Raw genomic sequence first — 24296 nt, 5'->3', positions numbered from 1 at the left:
TGGCTAATAGTGATGAATTTCTCAATTTTCTTTAGCATCAGGCAATCTTAAGATAAAATTCAATGTATCTGTGAGTGTGTATGTGCACATGCATACAAGCATTCATTTTCTTGCTCCATCAAATCGTGGTTTACACTCTCAGATTCCTCTGGGAATATTCTTTATTAGACTTTGAATGAGAACACGTCATACTTGACCTGACGACAAAACCCCTCTGTGGACAGGAGAAAGTGTAGGAGTTTCAAAGAAGGCAGCCAGTCACTAAGGGGAGGGCAACAGGATACAACTAGTGGGTGGACCATGATGATTGTTTCTATGCACACCAAGCCTCTCACTTACATGCTGCATTTCACACCCAAACAAGAGACCTCTGTGTGACTTTGAGTTAGTTGCTGCGTAGAAAGATTCTGTGAGTCTACCGTATTCATATTTCATAAATCTGTATCTTTCAGTACTACTGTTCCACAACTACAAGTTTAAAAGCTCCACAAAGACTCTGGATCGCTCTTTGGACTGACTGACTGAACAAGTCAGAACACTGCAGGAGACTGAGGACTCTGAGCTGCATTTGGCAGCTCCAAAACAATGGCAGAGTGCACGCCGGATGCCGACCCTGCCAAGGTGATCCAGAATCCAAATCCTGACACGACGGACTCGAGCGGAGTTTCAGCTGAGCCTGCATCAGCAGCAGTGGTCAAAGTTAGACCTATAGACCTTGGACTGATTCGAAGCTTGTCCAAGTCGGACTCTGACTTGTTGGCGTCACCACTTGGGGAGGAGGATGGAAGTCTGGCTGGCCGCAGTGGGTCTATGTCTAACTGCAGCTCTGGGCAACCATCCATGGAGCGCATGCCTTCCTTTGCCTCTGAGTGGGATGAGGTAATACTCAAACTCTGGGGATGGGAAACAAGTGGGAGGGTGTGGAGGACGGAGGGAGTGCACTGTCACTGTTAAAGCATGGGCAGGCTTTTAGGTGGAGTGTGTTAATATCCTTAAGAGAGAGTGTGCTAGCGAGTGTGAATATGCGAGAAAAAGAAAGGCAGACGGATAAGAGAAGCAACTCAGGATGTGTGAGAAAAAGATTAATGGGAGCGGGCGAGGCAGCACATTTCAGGAGGGGGGGGGGGGGGGGGTAGAGGCAGCAGTATGAGAGTGATCAGGAGTCCAGCAGAAGCAGTGATAGAGTAACTTTATCCAGGCTGTCGGCTGAGAATGCCTCCGGGCGAGTGCTTGAATGCATGAATGGCTTGATCACTTGCACCGACCTCCCTGTAGCAGTCCTGGCATCCAAGACTAATTGGGCTTGTGCTGTCATTCCACATCCACTCAGTACATGTCTCTGGGGCCAACCCACGCTTATACTGTCTCCTCCTGCACTCTTCTGGCTCCTTTGCTCCATCTTGCGCCATCTACCACTATGAGCAATTCTCCACCCCTCACTCTCTCCATTATCCCCAAAAGCTTTAACTTGTGATTTCTGAGCATTTTGGAGTGTCAGTGCAGTAGCCTACACCCTAAAGCGCTGCAAAGACACTGAAATGAATAATCCTTTGCTACCACAACTTAAATAGTTGGAGACAATGGAGACAATGGTTGATAACATATTAAATTATACAGCTTGAAAGCAAAACAATGCCGTTTTATTTAAAATGCCCACAGCCACATGAAACATTTCTGACACTTTGTGCCTAGTGCTAATCCCAATCCCAATCATAATATTTATAGGATCTTCTTCACATATCAGGCTAAACTTTGGCACAATGCAATATCTCGCCAGACCCAACAGACATTTTTGCTTGCAGCTGATTTCTGTGGAAATAAAAAAAATGATCCGATTTATTTTAACTTTGTACCTGAATGAATATTTAGCTGCCAGTGCAACCAAAGATCATCTATTCTTGTATTCATTCATTATTCAGCTTGACTCCCTCAAGCCAAGAACATGACTGGTCAGTGCCATCACTTGTTTCATGCATTTTAGGAAAGTATGTTGATGATAGATAAATACAGCTAGTGTTGAAAGTGGACTAATGATCTTAGTCTTTCTAAAATCCTGGCTTTGGCTCTGTTGGCTTCAACTGAGGCCAACAGAGTGACACTGGCTGCTTCGGAAGTTGCAACATGCACAAATATGTGGACAATTTGTTTTCATTGTTTTCATAGATGTACATAAATATTCTGTTTCACAAGGTAGTAAATAATGCAAGTTCAGGGCAAATTTATGCTAATTCTTGCAATACAGCAAGCAAGCAATGAAACACTACTTCAGTCATAAAACAAAGTAGCACAAGCCAAGTGCTGAGATATATGTGTGATACACTAAATGCAACTGGGTTCCTAGTGACTCTACAGTCCCTGACAAAAGTCTTGTCGCTTCTCTTAAGTTGTAGGAACAACAAATAACAACTGGACTTGTACTTGATCAATTGGAATCAGAAATGGCTCATATGAATGACAAAGCCCTCTAGATTATATTTGGGTCTTGTGTCTTGTGTTTCTTTTTTTTACACACCTGGGAATGTGTCAGTTACAGTATTTGTCACAGGTGAACTTCTTATATGTGATTAGTTGAATCATTTAAAGACATGACAAGACTTTTGTCCTTGCAAAAACCGTTGTTTTGGGCTTTACCAAGACGTGAACATCAGGACACTTTATGACGGGTTCAATTTGCACCCACTTATTAATGTGAAAGCCCTTGACATTAAAATGAACCATTTTTGTGAGAACTGATTGATTAGACATAAAGTTATATGCCAATTTAGGTTACTATATCCTTATGCGACAAGACTTTTGTCAGGGACTGTACATTTGTCTCTCATTTTAGTGTTTATAGTGACAGCACACAACTAAAAGTAATTGCTAGCTAGCAGCTAATTCACATCTGTTGTCACTGGGCAGGACACAATAACCACCCACTGAACCATAAATACACAACATAAAACAACAACAAAAAAGCCAGAAGTCCATCAGTTAAGACAGTAAATACAGCTAGTGTCACGAACTGAGCTGGTTGGACCCGAGCAGAGAGGCACACTACCAAGGCTGGTTGGAATGAAAGTGTTTTATTGCTGGGGGTGAAATGGTGGCTCAGTGGGGGAAAACCAGGGTGCAGGAGCGGGCGGTTCCAGGCAGGGACAGAAGGGGTCCAAGTAGGAGTGGGGGTCCAGGCAGGAGTGGGGGTCCAGGCAGGAGTGGGGGTCCAGGCAGAAACGGGGGGTCCAGGAAGGGGAAACCGGTGATGACTGGTCTGGGGAGAGCCGGAGGGGAAGGAGGACGGTGGGGATCCCGGACAGCTGACTGTGTGGAGGCAGGAGAAAACAATGTGAGAAAACAAGGCAGGAACTCAAAACAGATCTTGTAAGAGGCTAGAGAGCAAACTGAACTGCATGGTTCTTGTTCAACAATCTGGCCAGGAGCGGAAGGATGAGCCGGTTCTTATTGCAGGGGTGATTAATCAGCGTGATGTCTCTCAGCTGTCCGGGAGCCGTGGAGGTGGTTGATTGCCTGAGTGGAGTCAGCTGGGAAGCTCGACTCCACTCAGGCACCGAGCTGTAGGGGGAGAGACAGGGCAGAGGAGCGGATGGGAGACAGGCAAGACAGACAGGGCAGAGGAACAGGAGAGGGAGGAAGAACCAGATGGGAAAAGGGTATTGGGGAGGTCAGGTGGGAAGGACGGGGGTGAGAAGGGAGCCGTGACAGCTAGTGTTGGTATATCATTGGTGGTGAGAATTTTGTGCTGACTTCAGCCAAATTCTGAGGCAAAGCTTCCTGAGACTCTGATGTTTGTGGTTATGAATTCCATTTCATCACAGCTTGAGCTGAGAATGCGTATTGACCAAAAGTAGTCTTTGTGAACTGTGGTATCCAGTCACCTCTATTAGATGCTCCAGTCCCACTTGCATTGCCACTGCCTGGGTGGACCAGACACCCTCTAAGAGGAGGGCAGGCAAAATGATGAATTCCTTTAAACATCAGACAAGCATACGAGCAAAAGAGAAATTTGCCCAAATTAAGAAAATTGTATTTTTTAGGACATTACAGTGACACTGATCTTCTGGTTTCTTGTCGAATATACATAGAGTTTAATCTATATGTTTTACTTGACTCGTAACTGTTTATTTTTGCTCTATTCTTAGATATCGTGGTGTTTCATTTCTCTAACATACTCATGGTGCTGACAAAGTGCATGTGTGTGTTTATATGTGTGCACGCGTGCATCTGTGTGTTTGACGTATGACTATGTATAATTTGCACAGTGTGTTTCGTCTTGTCTGTCTAGTTTTCTCAGTGTTGTTTTAATTGTGACTTCCCAGCGGACAGCAGATTAGAATTAGCCTTAGGCTCACTCAGGTACAATGCATCAAACCGTAACATGTATGTTTAATGTTGTACATGGCCCCTTACCGATTAATTAATTAATTAAAAATGAAGTCAATCCTACCCCTCCTCCATAAAACAAACAAGCAACCAAAAATCCCCACTACTTCCTCAAAGTTCAAAAGCCTTTATAGTTATGGATACCTAACTCAGAAAAAGTTCACAGCATGTCAACTGAGCTCAATACTGAAGGTTTTTTTTTTAACTTTTTGTACTTCAACATGTGCTTTGATTTTTGTCCCTTTTATATCTTGGTTCTATGCAAGGAGCAGAAAAAGAAATTCTATCCAGGTTCATTAACTGCGTCTGACAGTAGGACGACATTACTTTGCTTTATTTGTCATGATCTTGATTCAGCTTCAAGCCTGCGTGGACTCAACGACACTACCAGTAAAAAGTTTGGGGACATCTTCTATTTAATGTTTTTTCTTTATTTTCATGACTCTTTACCTTGTACATTCTCTGTGGTTTGGTCTGATGAGTCCAAATTTGAGATATTTGGTTCCACCCGCCGAGTCTTGGTGCATCCGAGAAGAGGTGAAGGGATGGTCTCTACATGAATGGTTCCCGGCGTGAAGCATGGAGGAGGAGGTGTGATGGTGTGGCGTTACTTTGCTGGTGACTCTGTTTGGGATTTATTCAAAAATGAAGGCACACTGAATCAGCATGGCTGCCACAGCATCCTGCAGCAACATGCCATCCCATCCGCTTTGACTTATTTCACACTTTTTTGTTTACTACATAATTCCATGTGTGTTCATTCCTAGTTTTGATGCCTTCAGTGAGAATCTACAATGTAAATAGTCATGCAAATAAAGGAAAACCATTAAATGAGAAGGTGTGTCCAAACTTTTGACTGATAGTGTGCATCTCAAAATTTGGACTTATACAGGACTACACTTATGTAATCTTGTCCATAGCCCTTCTCAGTGTACGCTCACATAAGAGGCTCATACAGTATGTTATGAGCATGTTCACTTACAACAGGGGCATCAGTGTGTCACCTCAAAGAACACAGACATCTTGAACTTGTACTTGGGATTTGCGTAGCTGTGTTTTTTCACTTCTCAGTGCCCTGTGGCTGCTCTTTGCTCCACCCTCTGCTCTCTGACAGGACTGTTTATTCAGGCCATGTTGGGTGGGGTGTCCTGTTCTCAAGGGCATCCTGTTTTGCAGCTGTTCCTGATTGTCTGTTTGTCTTCCACATTTCAAGGGATTTGTTTGGGTTGGGGATGTGGGTATGGGGATGTGGGTGAAGGCAAAAACTGACTCCACTTGTGTGTATCCAGTGGCCTCAAAGCATATTTAGACCCATAAGCCATACTTGAAAATGCATATAATCTTTTTGCATTAGAAAACAAGTTGTCAAAATGAAATCTAATCGAGGAATTTTTCTCAGAGCTCAGGAAACTGAGGAAAGGTTTCACTTCTGAGGAAGTTTCTTGAGTGAGAGGGGAAAGGCTTTCAAGAACCAAAATGAGAATTCCATTTGCCTTCTAATGAAGCACTTAGGACTACTATGACCTGGATGACTGAAAATCAATGCAATGTCAAAGCATGTGGAATTTATATTAAAGAAAAGCAGCACTATCAGAAGGAAAAACACTTAACAAAAAGAAGTTTGATAAGTTTTAAATGGTAAAACAAAAATTAGATGGTTCAGCATAAACACAAATATATATTTGGACATCAGGGGTGGACTGGGATGAGAGTTAAGGCCAGAAATTTGAGTCTTGACTGTGTCTGTGATTCTGCACTTCACTTTCAGTAAACACGATACACCACAGCAGTCTTAGTATAACACACATGTTTATTTCTGTCTCCATAAATCACACCGCACCAAAGTGGAAAAATGAGACAATAAAATTTAACTTACCTCACTAAGTATAATACAAAGCTTAATATAAGCTGTAAATGTTACCTTAGCCAACTAGGTAGGTAGGAAGATTGCAGTGGTAGCCGATATGTAGTGTTTTATATTGATAGCCAATTGCACTGTAGACTAACCCGATTCTTTACTGGCAAACATGCCACTTATTTTAAGACTCCTCCTCTCTGCTCCACCTTTACTTTTCTACTGACTTTCACCTAGTGAGAATGTCATCAGCGGACTATCAAACAGACCCTCAGGACACCAGGAAATGTCCTGGGGCTTCTGCTGTCTTTTGGATATCCAGTTGAGGCTTCACTATAAGGTTCATATTCACAGTTTTTCAACACTATTTCTACTGTCTGTTAGTTTCCAAAATTACCTGATGACATCTGGACATGAAATTCACCACTTTCTGTGAGTGCTGTGATCTTAAGCTTTCTCATTGCAGAGCTTTCAGTTTGTTCAGACCAGACCATCACTTCTCCATAGCACCCTCTAGGTGCTCTATGCTATTTAGACCTTGGTTCTGAAGGGTCAACTATGCTTTGAATCATCACCCTGCTGAAAGTTGCATCCAAAGCTTTCTCGGTGCAAAATGAGAAAGTTTTGCATTGAGAATGCTTAGACCTTTCTCAATGCAAATGTCTTTCTTGTACACTTCAAGGTTTATGTTTTTACCAGTAAATATGAGTTGACTTTCACCATTTTTAGAAAAATAGTCCTGTCCTGCAGTCACTTTGCTGCTTTATTGTACTCTTAGCGCAGTCTGACTGAAATTTTTCCTTTGGCTTTCTGCTATTAGATCCATATAGGCTGATGTTATGAAAATAACATGTTTCCAAAAGCTTCTGTCTTTCTTTACACATTCTTTTGAATATTTAATCCAAGCTGTCTCTTTCTTGAAGACCAATAAGTTCTGTCATATTACTGTCCCTCAGCTGTTTTGAGTTGCATTTCGCAGTTCTCGCCAGTTTTGCTGCTGTTTCTTATCTGTTTTTCTTAGTTTCATTCACAATCATGTAGTCCAATTTGTTTTAGGTCTTATTCTAGTTTTTGACTATACATCCTACTGTGAAGAATGAAGGATTGAGTTTTTGCTCTTTTATTGAACTGAGTGGCAATGCTTGGCCTTTTCACTGAACTCATTTCATCCGTCTTTCAACTAACTTCCAAAAGGTATAAAATCAGTTACCCATATGTTCGCATAAGATTTTTTGAAATAACCTCAAACACCTCAGGCTCGTTTTATGCCTCTTTAACTGTCCAAATACTTTTTGGAGCCACTGTATCTCCTGCAGCATTCAACCCCAACATTAAACATTAAAACAGTAAAATGACACACGAGGCTCGGAGGGAGTCTGGGCTTCAGGTCAAATACATAAAAACACTCCTATGCCAGGACATGAACACACAGACAGCCCAACTACTCAGTGCAAATGCTGGCATTCAGATGATGTTATTATGAAAAGGAATGTATGAGTTGAAGCATAACCTTTAAACTCCATTGACATTAACAGTGGTACGTATACATTTTTGGTTTTATTACTTGTGACAGCTTATGCAACTGCTCACCGTGTTTTAGTTTCCTATTGCAGTGAAAGCACTTGGTATTCTATTTAAAACTATTTAAAACTTAGAGAAGAGCTGGCTGATGTGAAGAGACAGCCTCTATTGTTTTTTTTTTTTTTATGACACTACTGAATGCAGAGCAAAAATGGTCTGATGGACTATTTGGGCAGGACTTTATATTATTAAATGTGTTTGCTGTAAAAAGGAGTGAATATGGAACATTACTATGGGTTGCTTGAACTTGTTTGACTCCTTCTGGATTTATCTTTGGTTTAATTAAATAAAACTTTAATTTAGGAAAATGCTCAGTAGGAAACCTTAAAGAGTTATACCACATTCACCCTCAGCATGTCTGCATGATGAGTGCTGATGCCTGTCTGCTGGTTCAAATTTATGATGGTGCATTATGATGTCCTCTATCTGTCCTGTCAGCTTTTGTTGGATTAGTAAATCATTCTTTTGACATGTGACTGGGACCTGGATGCGCCTCCTGCATTACCGTTTAATGTAGGCTCGTGAAAGCAAAGCTGGATTTCCAGCTGAGATATGACATCAGGGTAATTTGATTAATCACACATTTATTGGGGGGGGGGGGGGGGTGCTGGACCCTATCCCAGCTGACTCGGGCGAAGGCAGGGGACACCCTGGACAGGTCACCAGTCTGTCGCAGGGCTACATATGCAGACACACAATCACATTCACACCTACGGGCATTTTAGAGTAATCAATTAACCTCAGCATGTTTTTGGACTGTGGGAGGAAGCCGGAGTACCTGGAGAAAACCCACGCATGCACAGGGAGAACATGCAAACTCCATGCAGAAAGATCCCAGGCCCAGGCTGGGATTTGAACCGGAGATCTTCTTGCTGCAAGGCGAAAGTACTAACCAGTACACCACTGTGCAGCCCCCCGAAAAATTTCCTAATGCTGAAATTAATATATTCTAATATCCTTTTTTTTTTCTTTTTTGTCCAACCAAAAAGACATGTAGTTTACCATCAAAAAGTTGGGAAATTAGTTTACATTACTGAGTAAATTTTCAGGAACTAGCACTGACACAATATTCTAAAAAAATTTTTGCTAAATTATTTTCTGTCAGTGGAGTATATTTCATTATCAGAATATTTCAATTAGAGTACTGGCAGGTTTTCTAAAGAAATGATGAAACTGACATGTTTAAGTGAGGTCATTAGGGACTCACTGAAAACTGTTTGTCCCTGGGGCCACATCTATTATCTATTAGAATATAATTCTTTAAATGTAGTTTGAGCACCTACTTTCTAAAGTAAGTTTAATATTAACATGTCTGGAAGATTTTGGAGGTAACATGATGATAAACAAACAATCACATACCTAATTAGTGCAAAATTAATGCATTAGCACAATGATTTAATTCAATTCAATTCAATTCAATTTTATTTATATAGCGTCAATTACAGTCAGATTGTCTCAAGACGCTTTACAGAACCCATATGCCTGACCCCCAGAGCAAGCCCAAAGGCGACAGTGGCAAGGAAAACACCCTTTTAACAGGGAAGAAACCTCGAGCAGAACCCGGCTCTATATAGGGGGGACCCATCTGCCTGCTGGCCGGGCGGGTTGAGAGGGACAGAGGAGGGCAAGGGGGAGGGATGGGAGAAGAGGGAGAGGGGTGGGAAAGCAAGGAAAACACAACACACATTTGGATACATGCATGACAGGATATGTGACACAAACAAAGTATAAGCTAACATTGAAAAAAATACATTTAAATACATGTGTTTTGTATATAAATTAGATAAATGTTTCAAATGCATGAAGGAAACCTAGATGTACCAGTTTTGTAAGTTTCAGTGGTGGGCTGTCATGGCCAGCAGGGCCTTCTCCGCCAGCCTAAGTGCTATCAGAATCAATAACTTACATTTTAATATTTTCCCATTTATCTATTTACATTATTCCCAATAGTCTATTGTCTGCATTTCACAGTGTGTCTCTGGGCTGTGGCGCTTCCAGCATATTAATGCTCTTCTCCAACCATATTTCAGCCATCATACGTTGCCAGGGTCAAAGAAATCTGTCTGGAGGCCTTCAGAACAAAATAGTTTGTAATAAAGCTGTTGCTTTAATTAATCACATTTCGAGCTGATGACTTTGATGCCACCTAGCAGACGTACGATTATGTCAGCATCTTCGCGTCCTCTGATTGGATGGTCAAAGAGCTTAGTCTAAGCTAGCAATTCCTGTCTGTAGCCTGCACAAGCAAAAACTTTATCATAAAAGTATTAATGGCTGTTTTTTTTAACCCACAATGGCTGCAGGAGGAGAAGATATTGATTTGGTTGCAGATATACTTAGAAAGCAATTTTCAAGGCGTACTTTCCAAGAAAACCTCGGCATTGTGATTAAAGGCCGGCCAACCTCAAAGCTAGCAAGCCACCAGCCAGGAAAAGGCTTTGTCTGTCACTTTCAGCTTAGTAACTATGAGCGCTTCCCTTGGCTCAACTTACGCCAGAAATAGACTGGACAGACTCGATTTTCACCATTAGCCTCGATGGCAAAAAGACCTTATCGGGACTTATTGTTGGAACTGAAACGCATTAAACTCTTCATGATGAAGGACAGGAGGATGGATTTTGTGTTAAATTATTCACAAGTTTTGGTGAGTTAAATGAATTATATATGTATTGGATGAATATTGACGCTCCTGCTAGATGTGATGTATATGGCAAAGGTGCGTAGCTGTGGTAGCAGTGAAGAGGATATAAAAAAAGGATATTAGAATATATTAATTTCAGCATTAGGACATTTTTCGGGGGACTGCACAGTGGTATAGTGGTTAGCACTTTTGCCTTGCAGCAAGAAGATCCCCAGTTCAAATCCCAGCCTGGGCCGGGATCTTTCTGCATGGAGTTTGCATGTTCTCCCTGTGCTTGCGTGGGTTTTCTCTGGGCACTCCGGCTTCCTCCCACAGTCCAAAAATATGCTGAGGTTAATTGATGTTAAATTGCCCGTAGGTGTGAATGTGAATGTGACTGTTCGTCTGTATATGTAGCCCTGTGACAGACTGGCGACCTGTCCAGGGTGTCCCCTGCCTTTGCCCGAGTCAGCTGAGATAGGGTCCAGCACCCCCCCAACCCTAGTGAGGATAAAGCGGTGTATAGAGAATGGATGGATGGATTTCTTGGTTTACTGAAGGAATTCTTTCTCATGACATGAGATACCTGTCTGCAATACAACGTCCTGTTGTACTTCCTTTCTGTATAATTTCATGCATTTTAATTTATCGTTTCCATAGCCGAGGCGTCATAATGAGTGTATTAAGTAAGATCCTGTTTGATTCAGGGAGGATGCCAAGAAAGGCCCCATGTGAAATGCACGGCCACTAAAGTATGAATATGGAGAGGGGCGGAGCCACGACAGCTGGTTAAACAATCAAAACAATCAAACTCACCTCATTGAAATCTGAAGGCAATTCTCAAAGCTTTACCCCCAAATGCAGACTTTGCTGAAATAAGTTGACCTACTGTCACAAAGGAGATGAGGCATTTTTATTAACTAATGCCTTCTTCAACACACCGGATCACAGCTGGAAATGCACCGCATGTTGCATGGTGGTCCAGTTGTGGTGCGTGTCCAGCTGCGATCCGGTGCGTTTACCTGGAGCGGGCCACAGCTAATTTGCATAAAGTAGACTTGACTTCTACTTTGTGCAAATTCAGTGTGGCATGTGGAGATCCCACACATCGCGAAACTTTCCTCAAATGTCTAAACTAGCCTTCTGTGAATTAAAACAAAGACAGATTCAGCTACTGCACAGCTTATTTCTTGCCTCAAATGCTTTTAGAAATACTTTTTGCTGCAGTGTTTCAAAATAGGGCTGCACAGTGATGTAGTGGTTAGCACTTTCGCCTTGCAGCAAGAAGATCCCTGGTTCGTGTCCCAGCTTTCCCGGGATCTTTCTGCATGGAGTTTGCATGTTCTCCCTGTGCATGTGTGGGTTTTCTCCGGGTACTCTAGCTTCCTCCCACAGTCCAAAAATATGCTGAGGTTAATTGATTACTCTAAATTGCCCGTAGGTGTGAATGCGAGAGTGATTGTCTGTATATGTAGCCCTGTGACAGACTGGCGACCTGTCCAGGGTGTCCCCTGCCTTCGCCCGAGTCAGCTGGGATAGGCTCCAGCCCCACCGTGACCCTAGTGAGGATAAAGCGAGGTATAGAAAATGGATGGATGGATGGATGGATGTTTCAAAATAAAAGGGAAAGTTTGTAGACGTCTGCTGGACTGTCAGGCTGAAAGCATGGTCACATGACCATGTAGCGCCCCGCTGAAGCTCCAGCGCTGTCATGTGACAATGTTGTGGCCTGCTAGTGACCACCCACTATAAGTGCGATTTTCAGATGCGATACGTTTACATGCGGGAACAAACAGATCTCGTGGGCATGCACCTTTATGCCTCTGCATATTGTGAAGGTCAGAAATATAGGACAATCAGTACCAAGTATGACCTCATTAAAACATGCATACATTGCATGAAATGAAACACAACACCTGCGTTGAATTATGGACTCTCGAGGCCACAGTTGGTAAAATCAGTTGTTCTCTGCAATACCTTTGCCCCTGCTTGGAAGCAGCCAGACTAGCTATGTTTTTCTGTTTTAAATTGTGCTTTTAAAAGGGTTAATGTCAATGAACTTATCAGAGCATCTAGAAAATAAATGACACGCCATACATCATAGCAGATAACCTGGAAATTGAAACACTCACTGCATCTTGCAGACATTAATGCATTCCATTCAAAGACTGTGACTCCACCACACCATTAACTATTTAATGTTACAGTAGCACACATCTAGAAATATTAAGTAGGGCTGCAACTAACGATTATTTTAATAATCGATTAATCGGCTGGTTAGTTTTTTTAGATTAATCGATGACTCGGATAAAAAAAAACATTTTTAATTTCCGCCTCTTTATTCAGAAAAAGAAGATTTGGAATGACAGAGAAAATAAGATCATTGTAGTGAAGTCTTCGTCTTCAACCATCAACAGAGGCCTCACGTCAGTGACCATCTTAGTGAGGATGCTCCGTCAGACAGCTGCTTGCTGTGGTGTACATGATATCTTTCTCATCATGAAGCCTATCAATGCAATTCATCCTGCCTCACTCCAACACAGACCAGTGTCTTCACTCAGATAGTGTCAGAAAATTAAAACTTGAGGGTTAATCTTCAAATTATTACCACTATAGTGTGCAAGTTACATTTATTTGTAATGCATATTCAAACCCTGCTTAAGCTGATGAAAGTGAAATAAAACGTATCTCTCACAGTCACACACGCCCCATCTGTCATTAATCAGTTAATAAGCAAACCCATCAGACAAGCTACCAGAGAGACTGATATTACGTTTCCTCACTTTAAAATGGATCAAATGTAGGATAATGCAGTGACTTAAGGTGCGTGTCCACTAGATGCGACACACTGCATGTGGCATGCTGGTCCGGTTAGTGCGTTTCCAGCTGCAATCCGGTGTGTTTACCTGCAGCTCATTTGCATAAAGTAGACTCGACTTGTCCTTCAACATCTAAACTAATCATCGGTGAACTAAAACCAGGACAGGTTCAGCTGCTGCACAGATTATTTCTCGCCTCAAATGCTTTAGAAATACTTTTCCCTGAAGTGTTTTCGAAATAATAGAGAGAGTTTGCGGCCGAGCCGCTGTGTTTATCAGACTCGTCTACCGGACGGTCAAGCTGAAAGCGCGGTCACGTGACCACGTAGTGGCCCGCTCGTGACCACCCGTCAGCAGTGCGATTTTCAGATGCGTGCATTCGCATGTAGTGGACACGCAGCATGTCTTTGATTTGTGAAGCGTGAAATGCTCCCACACTTTTGAGGACTTCGGTCAAACTGTTTTCTCCGTGCTGGTCATGTTTCATTTGTTGAATTTACTCTTCCTTTGAAAATACCTCCTCCGCTCTGCCTCCACCTCGTTCTGTTCAACTCGTTCTGCAGGTGAGGTAGACGACCCCCCGACATGGCGAGTGACGTATGAATCGCGCGACACAACGAATCAATAATGCAGTTCGTTGCCAACGCTTTTAATAATCGATTATTATCAATTTTATTGATTCGTTGTTGCAGCCCTAATATTAAGCCAAATTCTCAATTTTGCCTTTAAATCAAAACGTTATTATCAATAGTAGACTTATAAATGTAGCTATTTCATTTCCCCTATTGAAATATTTTGTTGCGGCCATCAACATTTGGGCAGTTAACTACAGAAATAGGACCCATACACTATAGACCCTTTATTTGTTTACAAACATTGTGACGTTTTTTGTGGGCGGGGCTTATGCTGGAGGCAAAAGCGGAGGGAGAAGTCAAGCGGGACTGGGAGTATATAGTTTGCGCTGGGAGTTTACGCTGCAAACTCGAGCATTTTTAACCCGTTAAACTTAAGTGTACCACCGGCGGTACACCTACTAATTTGCATAGGAATTTAAAGAATGTCCGAAGGCTGCAAACGCGATTATATAAACACTATACGCCGATGGAAAGCTTAGAGTCTCATGAATCCGCTGGTATAAACCACTTTCAGATGTGATTACCACAGCGGGTAATATAAACACATTTGTCCGACAAACAACTAATATCCATCCATCCGTTCTCTGTACACGGCTTCAACGTACACAGCGCGACTCACATTTCCGGGTTCATTACTACACACAGATGAAAATATTCCACAAAAAACGGCCATAATCCAACCTTGGACATCCAGACGACACAAGCCAGTAAACTATTTTGTCCAAAACATGTCTTGAAGTCGGTATATAATCCACGAATCGGTCATTTTCAAGGAAATGCACCTCACGATGCTCGTCCAATATTCCCTGTATTTCTCGTCATATTTAACGGGTTATTGTTTTTGATTGTATTTTTTCTGTGTCTTGTTGTGTCCTTGTTCTTATGGTGTGTGTATTTGGACCCAGTGTCTGGAATAAAGCTGAACTGAATTGAATTGAATTGAATATTTTTTTATTTACAAATAGAATATTAGCGATTTTTTTGTACTGAAAATGGCTGGAATTGACTGCAGCTGATTGTCTCTGTCCAGTCTTTTCGCCTCAGTGCATTTAACCACAACTGTCTTCGTTCCCTCTGAGCACGAGTGTTCGGTGGAATTCTATAAAACTTTAATTTGCGTTCGCCAATGTCATTCCTCCTATTCTGGCATCCAAAAACACAGCAGGACGACATTTTAGAAAAGTTGATAGAGCCTAGTCCCTCAGTCTTTCGCCTTTCGGTCACGGCCGCGGGCTTCCTCTTTTGCCTCCAGCTAAAGCTGTGACGTCATTCGTGACGTGGGTCATTAAAGGGTCTATATGCTAGCACCAAACAACAAAGTGGATCCATGGATGGAAGTTACACCAGCACTATTCTCACTTCACATGTAAGTTCATGTATTTTAATGTGGATTCCTCCTTTTCCTCTTAGAGCAGTGCCAGAAATAGCTTTACATTATATAAGAATTTTCATTTCGGTGGCCATTCCATGTGTTACTCAGGACAGAAATGGCATTTATAATAAAGGTGATTGACGTCTTCACTGCATCTGTTCAGTACTGAAAAGGCAAAGGTTAACACAGCCACATGTTACAGATGCTTGAGTGGCTTGATTTGTGTGCGTACTCTGAATTTCCCAGCGGTACTCTTTAGGTCTTTACACATGCAAGATTTTCAGCTCTTCTCCATTTGCTAATGGCTGTGGTTTTACATAACAGGTAGATTTTGATGTTGAGTTAAAATACCTATATTTTAATTACTTTTCTGATCTATTGAAATCCTTATTTATGTGAGTATTTGTACATACACACGTGGACAAAATTGTTGGTACCCCTCAGTTAAAGAAGGAAAAACCCACATTTCTCACTGAAATCACTTGAAACTCACAAAAGTAACAATAAATAAAAATTTATTGAAAATTAAATAATCAAAAACAGCCATTACTTTTGAATTGTTGATTAACATAATTATTTAAAAAAACAAACTAATGAAACAGGCCTGGACAAAAATGATGGTACCTCTATAAAAGATTGAAAACTATTTGACCAGAGTGACATGATTAACTCAGGTGTGTCATTTAATTGACATCACAGGTGTTTCCAAACTCATAATCAGTCAGTCTGCCTATTTAAAGGGAGACAAGTAGTCACCCTGCTGTTTGGTGAAAAGGTGTGTACCACACTGAACATGGACAACAGAAAGCGAAGGAGAGAATTGTCCCAGGACATCCAAAAAAAATTATAGACAAACATCTTAAAGGTAAAGGCTATAAGACCATCTCTAAACAGCTTGAAGTTCCTGTGACAACAGTGGCTCATATTATTCAGAAGTTCAAGACCCACGGGACAGTAGCCAACCTCCCTGGACGTGGCCGCAAGAGGAAAATTGATGACAAATTGAAGAGACGGATCGTTGGAATTGTATCCAAAGAGCCCAGAGCAACCTCCAAAGAAATTAAAGGTGAACTCCAAGGCCAAGGTACATCAGTGTCAGATCGCACCATTCGTTGTTGTTTGAGCCAAAGTGGACTTCATGGGAGACGACCAAGGAGGACACCACTGCTGAAAAAAACTCATAAAAAAGCCAGACTGGAATTTGCAAAAATGCATGTTGACAAGCCACAAAGCTTCTGGGAGAATGTCCTTTGGACAGATGAGACCAAACTGGAGCTTTTTGGTAAGGCACATCAACTCTATGTTCATAGACTCAAAAACCAAGCATACGAAGAAAAGAACACTGTCCCTACGGTGAAACATGGAGGAGGCTCAGTAATGTTTTGGGGCTGCTTTGCTGCATCTGGCACAGGGTGTCTTGAAAGCGTGCAAGGTACGATGAAATCTGAAGACTATCGAGGCATTCTGGAGAGAAATGTGCTGCCTAGTGTCAGAAAGCTTGGTCTCAGTCGCAGGTCATGGGTCTTCCAACAGGACAACCATCCAAAACACACAGCCAAAAACACCCAAGAATGGCTGAGAGAAAAGCGTTGGACTATTCTAAAGTGGCCTTCTATGAGCCCAGATCTGAATCCCATTGAACATATGTGGAAGGAGCTGAAACATGGCATTTGGAGAAGACACCCATCAAACCTGAGACAACTGGAGCTGTTTGCTCATGAGGAGTGGGCCAAAATACCTGTTGACAGCTGCAGAACGCTCATTGACAAATACAGAAATGGTTTAATTGCAGTGATTGCCTCAAAAGGTTGTGCAACAAAATATTAAGTTATGGGTACCATCATTTTTGTCCAGCCCTATTTCATTAGTTTGTTTTTTTAAATAATTATGTTAATCAACAATTCAAAAGTGATGGCTGATTTTGATTATTTAATTTTCAATAAATTTGTATTTATTGTTACTTTTGTGAGTTTCAAGTGATTTCAGTGAGAATTGTGGGTTTTTCCTTCTTTAACTGAGGGGTACCAACAATTTTGTCCACGTGTGTATGTACTTACAGTGTGGAAAAAGATATAAAGTAGCACCTAATATAATTGATAAATAATATGATTGTGAAATTCAATTGGCCACACTTAAAATGGAAAAGAATTAACGTACAAAAGCATTTTCTTTTTGGTTATTTCACCTGATGAAAAGGGACTATTTTTAAAGTATGTGTAAGCTGGTTCATAATTCATATAGAAAGCTACAGCAGAGTGAACACATCCCAAGATCTGGTTAGACAGATGTGGTACATGAATATGAGAGTGGGGGTGCTGGTGGGGGCTGGGTGGAGGAGGCACAGGCCTACTTCACCTGCCGTGTGTTCTGTAAAATTTCTCAACAGGTGGAACACAAGAGACTCCTTAGTGGTTTAAACCCACTGTTTACTGCTTTATTCCAAATGTCCAAGAACTAAATCTGTTGTGTTCTGGGGAAAATGTGGGCTTGCCTGTTTAAAAATGGCAATTTGGGGGATTAAATTTTAAGGGACAGTCTTGGTGGTTTTGTAGTTTCATCACTTATAAATGATTGTGTGTGTGTTTCTCAGGGAAGGAGGACATTTTTAAATGTTTGTTTAATTTCAGAGATATCTGTTTTTTTGGTAATCACCAGCTGTTGTCAGACTGACTGATGCTTTTCATTAAGTAAATTGCAGTTAATAAGTAACTTCGCGATAAAATAGCAGCTGCTTTTCTTTTGTGAATTATTATGAAATGTTAGCTGCTTTGCATTTGGAAATCACTGGTCACTGAACATTTTTTGAGATGGAACACATTTGCGAAACAGCAGTTATTGGCAGCCTTGTATTGTTTTGACAATAAATAGAGGATATTCAAGTTTAAACATTGGTGCCCTAGGTTAATGTCTGGGGCTGAATACTGAACCTAGAGTGATGATTAAATGCATCTGTACCACTGTCAAGTACTGTCATCAAATGCTTGGAAAGATATTTTGACTTTCTTGCTACTTTCTTGGTCAAATATTTCCTATTATGAGTCACAAATCTAGTCATTTGTGTAGTCTTGGTAGAAAAAATATGTTTTGGCTCATTAAACTGATATATTTTAGAAGTTTGGCTTATTTAGTTAATCAGAAAACAAGAGGTTTGGTCTGCTTTGGTGTATGCAACTGAGGTATTGTAACATTACTTTAAATAAAATATAGCTTTCAGGGAGGATGCTGGCGGAGGAATCAAATGCAGACAACAGAAACAGGATGTAGAAATCAGAAGGGGAGCTTTAATCCCAAAAATGGCACAAATGGTAACTAAAATTCAAATTAATCAAAAAGTACAATGAGCTGGCAAACATCAAAAGCAACTAAGGCACAGGAGCACACTGAAGCAAGAAATAAAATAACACATCAGGTTTCAGAAAAGGAAATGCAGAAACCACAGTCAGACGAGGAACATGAGGAAAACCTGGCAACACAAGGGTAGCAAACCAGTGACTAAACAGGAAGGAAAAGACAACACTATTTATACATTCATAACTGATTGGGGAGACAAGACACAGGTGGCTCACGAGACAGAGGTGAAACTCATTAGAATGATCAAAAGAAGAAATGGCTATTTCAAAATTAAATAGGAATTAAGTGAAAAGGGACATGAAACAAAGAGACAAAAAAAGGGAAACACAAACAAGGAATTACAGGAGACACAGATGAAGAAAACACAGGAATGAATCAAACAAAACAAAACTACAAACCAAAACCCATAGACCATGACAATACTCATATGAGATGGTGTCGACGTTTTTATTAACTAGGAATGGCTACCTCTGGTTGTTTAACCTTCCTCAGTTCTTTTATATTTTAGATGCATACAGTTTGAATGTTCTGCCAATGAAATCAGTTGCGTGCTACATATTTTTAGATAGGTAACAAAAAAACATAGATTGACATTTCAAAATGTAATGTCAATATTAAGGCCAGTTTTATCCTTTATGTGGTCATGGACAGAGTACCCAGAAAATTACACACCAGTGCGTACTACAGCAAACCATACAACGTACTGTACTGATGCAGTATGTGTACACTTGGGGCATGTTATTTCATCATATTATTGTGACCTAACCTTTGACTGCTGCAGTCTGTAGTGCAAAATGAGACGTCATCTGTCCGCAGGCTCTCAGTTACTCAAGCTTTACTCAAGTGAGACAATGTAAGAGAATGGCCAGAAAAACATGCAAACTGGACGCTACAAAATTCAACGGGATGTAACATCCTGGTATTTTTCTCATTCTGCATTTGACAAACTATGTGTTTGGACATACTAAATATTTTTCTGACATACTATATAGTACAGTAGTATGGATACTGGAATGCATGACTGTCACATCGTGACCAATATCCATGACTACACCATGACTCAATAACAAAGTCTTTATAGAAATACTAAATAAATGCTGTCTTTCTCAGATTAACTTTTGGATCTTATACACTTCTTTGCATGATAACAAAAATTCTAAATTTGTTCCACAGAGCTTCCTGTAACGTTGACAAAATCATGCACGAAAGAAAGCTGTTCACATGTCAGAATACCTCCCTTCATTTCAAATAGCCTACTCCTTGAAGGCCCTCCTGACTTGTCTGGTACGATTCTTGCCGGCTTTATTTATGCTATGTGGCTCCAAAGCTGTCAAATAAATAAAAATCAATCCAAATCACAAGCACTGCTGGATAGAATTATGTGATCTGGGTCTTGTATACTGTGGAGCTACTGGCCCATCTGTCTTTATTGACAGTGATACTGAGGCGGTAATCCTGTTTCCAGACCAGCGCCAGTGAAGCAGCAGCGCCTTTTTGGTTAGTCTATTATACCCAGCCATCATTTCCATTATCTCTTCTGTTTTGGGCTCGCAGCCATCATTTATGCGCAGTACTCGCTGGCTCAATGAACAATAATGTATTCTGTATCTCTAAAGCATGTTGTTTAAGATTATTTCAAATTATCTCTATCGTATTAGCTAGTATGTAGTTTACTAGACAGGAAAGGGATGAAGAGAAGCAATGATATGCAAAAAAAAGATTACAAGCTGAATTAAAAACACACACACAACATGAATTTATCACATATTTGCTGAATTAGTAAACATCCCAAAAACATATCCTGTGTCCTAATTTCATACGTTACTGCTTTTTCCACACTGGAAGAGTGATAAAATTCAATATTGTCACATATACTAGTACTAACATTGCTTAGATTTTCATTTGTGCACTGATAAAGACTGTTGCCCCACCATGCAGCCCGCAATGAATTATAAAAACAGCTCAAAGCTTGGAAATTTATGGAAGCTAACAGTGTCAGAAAAAAAACTGTAAAACAGAAAAGAACCTAAATTGTTTGCCGTGTGTCTGTGAAACTTAATGGAGTCATGTTTGTCCACAATGTATAGCCACTGAGTATATTCTAACTGTCCAAAAATGACAAAGACAAGCAAACAGAATGGTAGCGATGTCTCTATCAAACTTTTTTTTAATGTTTGGTATCTCCTATACACAGACTGATTTGATACTTACATTCATACAAATGCTAAAAGTAAACTGTAATAGTCTAAATTTGACATATATATATTTTTTATAGGCCACTTATTCAAACTACTTTGATGACTTGGTTCAAAACTGTTAAATTTATAGACCTAATTAAAATTGATAAGTTATGATTGAAGTTGTACAAGAAGAATTTGACTTTGGAAAATGACATAATGTGAAGAGCATTTATCATTTTGTTGTGGTCGTTGTGACTATAGACACGCTCATCTCACAGTCTGTTCCCAGTTGTACAGACATGTTACAGTCATGTTTCTTTTACCACAAACACAGTCTTTGGTAGAGTCGAGATGGCAGAGAGCATGCAAACAAGGGCTGGACGATGAAAAATTTATCAGAATAAAACGCTTCACCTCCATCAATATTGCTAATTATTGATCATGCATAATGACCTATTTTTCATACAGACCCAGAGAAAAAAAGGTTTAATTTGAAGTTAACTACTTAAGCATATTTATCAAGGTACACGTTCAATGCTTTTAATGTTATCATAGTCTCACATTGCCAGTATATTCTGCAGAACATAATGGTCTGGCTGCACCTCGCTATCATTTTGCTATAAGAAGATAAACGCTCTGGCTTGTTTGTATTTCTTTAAAACAATCACATTCTTCGTGGAGACTAATCAAAGGATCCAGGTTTGGTGCTTGCTTAAAAATAGTGATGATGGAATTTCATGCAGATAGGGCACAGTGATTAAAATAGATAATCCACCGGAAAAAAACAAACAAACTAGGAGAGCTGCCTTACTGCATGATCCAAATCCTTGGCATAACTTTCATTTTCAGTGCGATAGGTTGCTGGATGCAGATAGCAGCAGGAGAGGGATAAAGCGACATGAGCTGCCAATGGTGGGCTTATACCTGCATCCTGCATCCGGCAAGTCAGACTGCTGTCAACACAGTAACAAAAGACACATTCAACACGATAGTATTTAAATTTTCACACATAAATGAAAAGAAATAAGGATAAAGGAATGGTCTCTCTTTCATTCATGTTACATAAAGAAAGCAAGTAAAGTTGCTGCATTGTGTTGGGATAAAGCCTCTGAGTGAACGGCCGGAAGAGGTACCAGGATCTTGCTGAGGTTTGTGCGGACGTTGCTTAGGTGGAGGTAGTGACAAACACAGGGCTGTAATAAGAGGAGGTCTTTGGGTACAGAATAATGTACCTCAGGAGACCTGCATGGCAGCCACAGGGAACTGCATCATCAAGAGATATGATAGACAGTCATGAGCCAAGAAGGGATCATGCCAGGGGTTTGTTCATTCAAATAAGCATTTTCGTTATATACTGTCATGTGCTGTGCTGTCTTAGCAATTGGCAAATAATGTGGTGGCTGGTGCTCAGCTGGTAGAGCAGGTGGTCCAATGTTAACAGTTCCGCCCCAGGGTTCTCCAAGTGTTGAAGGATCCTTGGGCAAGATGCCAATTACTACACTTACTGTATATTAAGGCTATAATTAAGACAAGCACCTTACCACCTCTTTATGTGAGTAAATAAGAAATACATCTCTTTGGAGCCTAAGATTTTTTTTAAAAAAGTGCTACATAGCTGTGGACTATTTACCTTTAATGCATCTAAGTAAAACTAGCTATTGTTCAAGTTACTGTTTCCGGTGCATATTGTCATTATTTTGTTGCTCGGCCCCAAAACAAACAGAGTTGCTACAACAATAGTTTGCTTCATGTTATTCATGGATTTGCTGCAAATTTAGCAGCTGATGTGACCTCCCGACAGAACCTGAATATTTTGCTAATGAGGAACAGAGGAGGACTAACCAGTGTGACCAAATAGTTCTTCCGATTCACATACTACAATATTCAATCACATACACTGTAGAGCACAGCTATAGAGCTGAGGTGAACACTGCACATGAAAGCTTTGTTTTAGATGATCCAATACCAGTCTTTTAGATGGGATTAGAACATCTCCATCCATCCATTTTCTATTGACAAGTGTATCCTCTGTAGGGGCTGTAGGGGCTGTAGTCTATCCCAGCTGACTCTGGGAGAAGGCAGGGGACACCCTGGACAGATTACCAGTCTAGCACAGTGCCACAGAGAGAGACAGAGAACCAAGCACACCACATTCGTAGGACGTCTCTACTGTATACACCCCGTCAAAAATTTTAGGACACTTTCTCATTCAAATAAAGTAGAACCTGTCCTACAACTTTTAACAGGGGGTGTATCTACCAAATTTGCTACACATATGCAGCACATCAGACTGAACAAAAAAGTCAGTGACAGCCACATTTCAAACCCAACAGGAAGTGAGCTATTTTGCGTTGAATGTCAGATTTTGCCCATTTTTCATTTTTTTCTAGAGCGAACTCCTCCTGGGGGGAAACTTCAATTCACCTCAAATCCAGCCAGTATATACAGGAGGCCTTAATGATTCAAAGTTATTAAAATCTTTTTCAAAAGTCAAAGGGTGTGTCCATGGCGGCCTCTGGAATTTTGATCCTTCGCCATGAAATTTAAAATGCTGTGTAAATGCCCTGAACATGCTCCAATCTGCCTGAAACTTTACACGTATGATCAGAGTCCTGCCCTGATCACATTCATGTGATGAAATACACCCCCTGTCAAAAGTTGTAGGACAGGTTCTACTTTATTTGAATGAGAAAGTGTCCTAAAACTTTTGACAGGGGGTGTATATTAGTATTTATTATGGAATAGTTTCTACACATGCATTGGAGTTACCCACTGTGGAGTACCTCAGAGCATTATATGGCTACCTCATCCTCTTTACCACAGCATTCTACTGTATTTGTTTATTTTATTGATCTGTTTTGCAGTTGTGTTCTTCAAAGCCTATAGCTGAGGGAGCTGTTCTACAAGTTTTAGCCCCATAAGTCACTTGTTGATACCGTACACTGGAATTTGTTCTATTGACTGTCTTTTGCAGTTATTTTAATGTATAATTGTGTTGGAATCATAAGACTTGATTTCTTCTCTGGGCTGTTTCATAGCAGCAAACATTTCACCTTACAGGGAAATTTTGGGGTTTAAATTAAATTATATGTGTAGAACTGATGAGTAAATCCTCAGAACCAAAAGCTGAGCAGGTCCGACAGCAATTCAACTTAACAGCAACCAGACCCTTATGGGCAAAAGCTATAAGCCCAATTAATTCTAATTACATTAAAATATTCTATCTCCTGCTTTGTAGTCAGTATTTGAGGATTTAATTTTTTTTCTCCTGGAATGATCCCACATATGCAAACATTCTGTATATTTTTCAGGGGCAGTGATGCACAAAATACACACGTGGACAAAATTGTTGTTACCCCTCAGTTAAAGAAGGAAAAACCCACAATTCTCACTGAAATCACTTGAAACTCACAAAAGTAACAATAAATAAAAATTTATTGAAAATTAAATAATCAAAATCAGCCATCACTTTTGAATTGTTGATTAACATAATTATTTTAAAA

The 24296-nt window shown here is 40.5% G+C and overlaps 1 protein-coding gene across 1 annotated transcript in view; it reads left to right on the top strand.

The window, feature by feature from the left end:
* Window positions 1-347: 347 nt before the first annotated feature.
* anks1ab (ankyrin repeat and sterile alpha motif domain containing 1Ab) overlaps window positions 348-24296 on the top strand; it is an 81122-nt gene continuing 57173 nt past the window's right edge. Inside the window, exon 1 of the mRNA XM_022209922.2 lies at window positions 348-879. Coding sequence (XP_022065614.1) covers window positions 586-879 — 294 coding nt within the window. The 5' untranslated portion in view covers window positions 348-585. The remainder of the gene's footprint in view (window positions 880-24296) is intronic.

Source organism: Acanthochromis polyacanthus, chromosome 5 (assembly GCF_021347895.1).
Source record: "Acanthochromis polyacanthus isolate Apoly-LR-REF ecotype Palm Island chromosome 5, KAUST_Apoly_ChrSc, whole genome shotgun sequence".
NCBI classification, from domain to species: Eukaryota; Metazoa; Chordata; class Actinopteri; family Pomacentridae; genus Acanthochromis; species Acanthochromis polyacanthus.
This window is presented reverse-complemented; position numbering and strand designations above follow the sequence as displayed.